Source organism: Arachis duranensis, chromosome 7 (genome assembly GCF_000817695.3).
Source record: "Arachis duranensis cultivar V14167 chromosome 7, aradu.V14167.gnm2.J7QH, whole genome shotgun sequence".
In the NCBI taxonomy this organism is placed as follows: domain Eukaryota; kingdom Viridiplantae; phylum Streptophyta; class Magnoliopsida; order Fabales; family Fabaceae; genus Arachis; species Arachis duranensis.
In genome coordinates this window covers 19281903-19286092 of record NC_029778.3, presented here as the reverse complement: position 1 = coordinate 19286092, position 4190 = coordinate 19281903, and the positions used below count along the sequence as shown (strand labels likewise).

General features: G+C 28.5%; 1 protein-coding gene across 1 annotated transcript in view; it reads right to left on the bottom strand.

Annotated features, from left to right (window-relative positions):
- Positions 1-209: 209 nt before the first annotated feature.
- The window catches only part of LOC107458175 (probable O-methyltransferase 3), a 10489-nt gene continuing 6508 nt past the window's right edge, over positions 210-4190 (bottom strand). The window contains exon 2 of the mRNA XM_021127590.2: positions 210-659. Coding sequence (XP_020983249.1) covers positions 354-659 — 306 coding nt within the window. The 3' untranslated portion in view covers positions 210-353. The remainder of the gene's footprint in view (positions 660-4190) is intronic.

The following is a 4190-nucleotide window of genomic DNA, read 5'->3' as shown; positions in this document are numbered from 1 at the left end:
TGAAAATTGGATCGTTACATCACGTGCTCACCATTAGAGTAGATTAATAAAAAACGATTAATAACTATATTAGTTTGATACACTTAACACACCAGATGAAGAAAAAACAAACAACACATAACATGTTATTTTTGCATTAATAAAATAATTATAATTTAAATTAATTTTAATAAAACAACTTAAAATTATAATTTCAATTTTATCATGTGCATGATAAGGGTTATTCCACTTATATATATTATAATCATCATAGTGATACTAGAATTCACCACGTGTGTACTTAAGCTATCTATCTATATAATCTCTCCTTTTAATGATAGAAAGATAACTATATATTATCATATGGTAAATTGCTATGGATATATCTCAATAAGAGACCTTAGTCCTAGAATTGGAATAATTTTGTAGTTTCCGAAACCGGCTGAGAATATTAAGTTGGCCCATTCTTCTTTATTTCTTTCCTTTCCTTTGAGGCCCACCATCATCATGATGTCAAAGAAGAGTTGTGTTTCAAGTGACTCATGATCACTGTTCTCATCTTCCACCACCATGTCTATAACAATAACCTTCCTTCCTTCGCCTTTGCTCATGCGTAGTGCCTCTTTGCAGTTCCTTAATATTTTCAAACATTCCTCGTCACTCCAGTCATGTAAAATCCACTGCTTTGTTAATCAAAATAATCATGATCAGTAAAAAGGAATTTGAATAATATATCAAATTTTTTACCCATTGATTATGATTATCTTATTTATTTAGTAAAATCAGGACATATGATAAAGATTTTAACTTTTATATAACTCCAGACAGTCACGAAGTATTATAGAAAAGAAATTAATTTATGGGTAAACGGCTATTTAACTCACAGCAATAATATATAAACAAATGGACCAGATAGTTATATAAATAAAAAAAAATAAAGAGAAAAGCATATATACTTGAGAAAATCTAAGAGAACAATGTTTTTTTTTAATAACGTAAATAATAAATTAAAAAATAAAAATTAATTTTAATTTTATAAATTAAATTTTAAATTAATTAAATATAATTTTTGTTAATAGACCTGAAGTAAAATTCGATATTTATGTTGCTCGTATTTCTCATTGTTTATGTAGCGGTATATATTTATATAGTGATGTGTATTTATTATTTAAGTTAGCATACCCTTTCTTTTAGTTTTGGGTAGCTGTCTCTCTTAAATAAGGGTCCATCTAGTGTACAAATGTATTTTAGTACAGATTTACAGATTTTTATTTTTTATTAATTTAAAAGTGTATCATTAAAAGTGTTGCTTAAAGAAAAAGTGTTACCCTTAATCGTTAACTTGGCTCTGATACCAATTTTTAAATGTAATTTCTTTTTCAAAATTATTAACTCTTCATATTTTGCTTCGAATAAGTTTATAATTTGTATAGATTTGGTTGGTGGTACTTTATAATTTGTAATTTCATAATCAAAAGTATTGAGCATTTCTACTATTACTAAGTCTGATTTCATTTTTATAGTTTTTCAATCTTGTTTTAGTTTATAATATTCTTTTTTGCATTGATTATTGTATATAAAATTTTTTATCTGTTTGTCTTTTTCTTTAATATAATTTTTCAAATCCTCCAAAACTTCTTTTATTTCTACACTTTCTGTTGTTTCTAAATATCTTTTTAATTTTTCAACTTCATTCTCCATTTTTTCTTTTAAAAGCTTTAATTCTTTTAAGTCATAATATGGTGTTCCAGGCATTTATAAATTTTTTAAGTTTAGCTCCAACTTGTTTATATTTGTTCTTATTTCTATCCTTTTTATTATAAGGTCATTAATTTCGAACTGAAGATTATTTAATTCCCTTTTATACTCCTTTATTTTACTTTTTAATTTTTTCGCCCTTTTTCTTTTTATTCTGTTTTCTGGTCTTTCAATCTTTGTATACTTCATTATTTATCTTAGAATTTCTGCAAATTCTATCATCGATTCATCACTATTTTCTAGAGATTCTATTAATTTGTCTAACTCTTCAACTTCTCCTTTCAATTTGTTATAGATTATTTTTAGAGCTTCAAATGCTCTTTGATTTATTTCAGAAAACTGTAAATAATTCAACCGATTTTCTCTTTCAAAGAGCTCTTGTTTCTTGTCTTGATAGGTTACATATATTTTCTCTTTATTTATTGTCATAACTTAGTGTTTAAGGTTTCATTTAATTTTTTGACCTTTTTTGTTAATTCTTTTATTTCAGAATTTTTTTCTTTAATCTTTAACTTGGATAAACTTAAAGGGCTATTAATTTTAGATTCTCTTATTTGAAAATTTGATGAAACTAATTTTCCTGATGGTTCTTTTAGTAAAAGAACTGGGTTTTCAATAGCTTTATATTTTGGTATTTCTGTTTTTACAATTTTCTGAAATAATTCATCGACATAAATTTTTTCTCTGTTTTTAAATATTATACTATGATGGCTATTTGTTAAAGCATAATTTATTGCATATGTAATTGAAAATGGTTCATCGTCTTGTTCCATTAAATTCTTTCTGTGAAATTTATAAGCCAAACTTATAGATCTTCCAAGATTTTCAGTTGATAAAGGTATAGCATATCCAAGATGGGCATTGAATTTAACATTTACATTTGCCAAGTTTCCATGAACAATTCCAATTATTTGATCTATTGGGTCATCAGTAATTCTTTTGTCACAGATTGCTAAGCTTATTGGTGAATTAATTCCTTTCATATATGTAGATTTGATTAGGACTTGTATAGTACTAATATGAATCCATCCAATTTTAGATCTTTTTTGTTGATCCTTAATTTTCTCAATCTGTTAACTCAACTCCTCATCATTTATCAAAGCTATTTCAAGTTCTCCATTAGCAGATTTTATCTTTATAGGGGCTTCAAGTTGAATTTTTCCATAGTATATTATATTTTTTCTATTAAAAACTTCTTTTAAAAGATTTTGCCATCCTTACCCTTCTTATGACGTCATTGCTTACGTCATTGTTTATTATCTTGCACCAGCTACATTGTTGGTGCTCCATGACCTAAGCGCTTACGTCATTATGCAATAATGTTGAGAGATGCTTCAGATGTGATGTCCTCCTCTTTCATTATGTTGCCTTCAGATGCGTTGTCTCCTTCCTTTATCATGTGGGTTGATTCCGTTTCATTATTGCTTTCTTCAGATAACTCTGAGACACATAGCTGGCACTTGTGGTCTTCTCTGTCTTTTATCAAATAGTAGAGATTCATTTTTATCCCTTCAGGGAGTTTTTCTAAGAGTCCGGATAGATTATAGAATGCAGATTCAAATTTCACCAAGAGTCTCATCTCTCTTTCTTCAATTTCATTCCTTTTACTGGACACAAGCAAAATATTTCTGCTTTTATAATTGATTCTTGTGTGAGATTCCCTTGTTATCTTTTGAGTTCTTTCGAAGACCATTGCTAGTGTGCTGGCTAGTCTACCTTCATGACTGTAGATTGTTAAATCTTGAACTTGATCAATTGGTTGAAAATTTCCTGGGAAGACGGACATGAAGATTACTTGATGTGCTGGAACCAAGCATTCTTCTTCTTCATTAAAAATAGGTTGACTATTCGTAAATTTTAGGGATATATCCCTTGGATTTACGTTGTCAATTATATTTTTAAATCTCTTTACTGCATCAACGAATCCTACAGGAAACTCACTAATAATTTTTAGATCATTAAAAATTAAAATTGTATCAATTAATCCATACTGGAAAAACTGATAGGTGTCAGATGGAGAAGCCTCTGGAAATATAACCAGCTTTGTTAGCTGTTCTTTCGCAATAGGATAATATCCCAAGATTGCCCTTTTTTCTTCAGTCCAATTCAGGACTATGTTAAGGGTTTCTCTGAGATTTGATCTACAGACCCTTTTCTTTTCCTTGATTTCAGCCCTTGTAGGAATGTTTCTTATTATTCCTGTTCTCTGGGTTTGAATTGGAGCTTTATCTGCTCTTTTTAGGGTTTGCTCTGGATGAAGAGCTTCATATTCCCTGAAGGATTCCTTTGCTTCTTCCAGTGTTAAAAACCCTCCTTTATGAATTATCCTTGATTGATGTGTAAATGGTGCAGCTTTTTCCCAGGCATCATATACTCCTTTCATGGGGCCATTACATAATATTTTTTGTCTTGTGTGGATTTTTTAATAATTTCAGCAATTATTTTATTTTCTG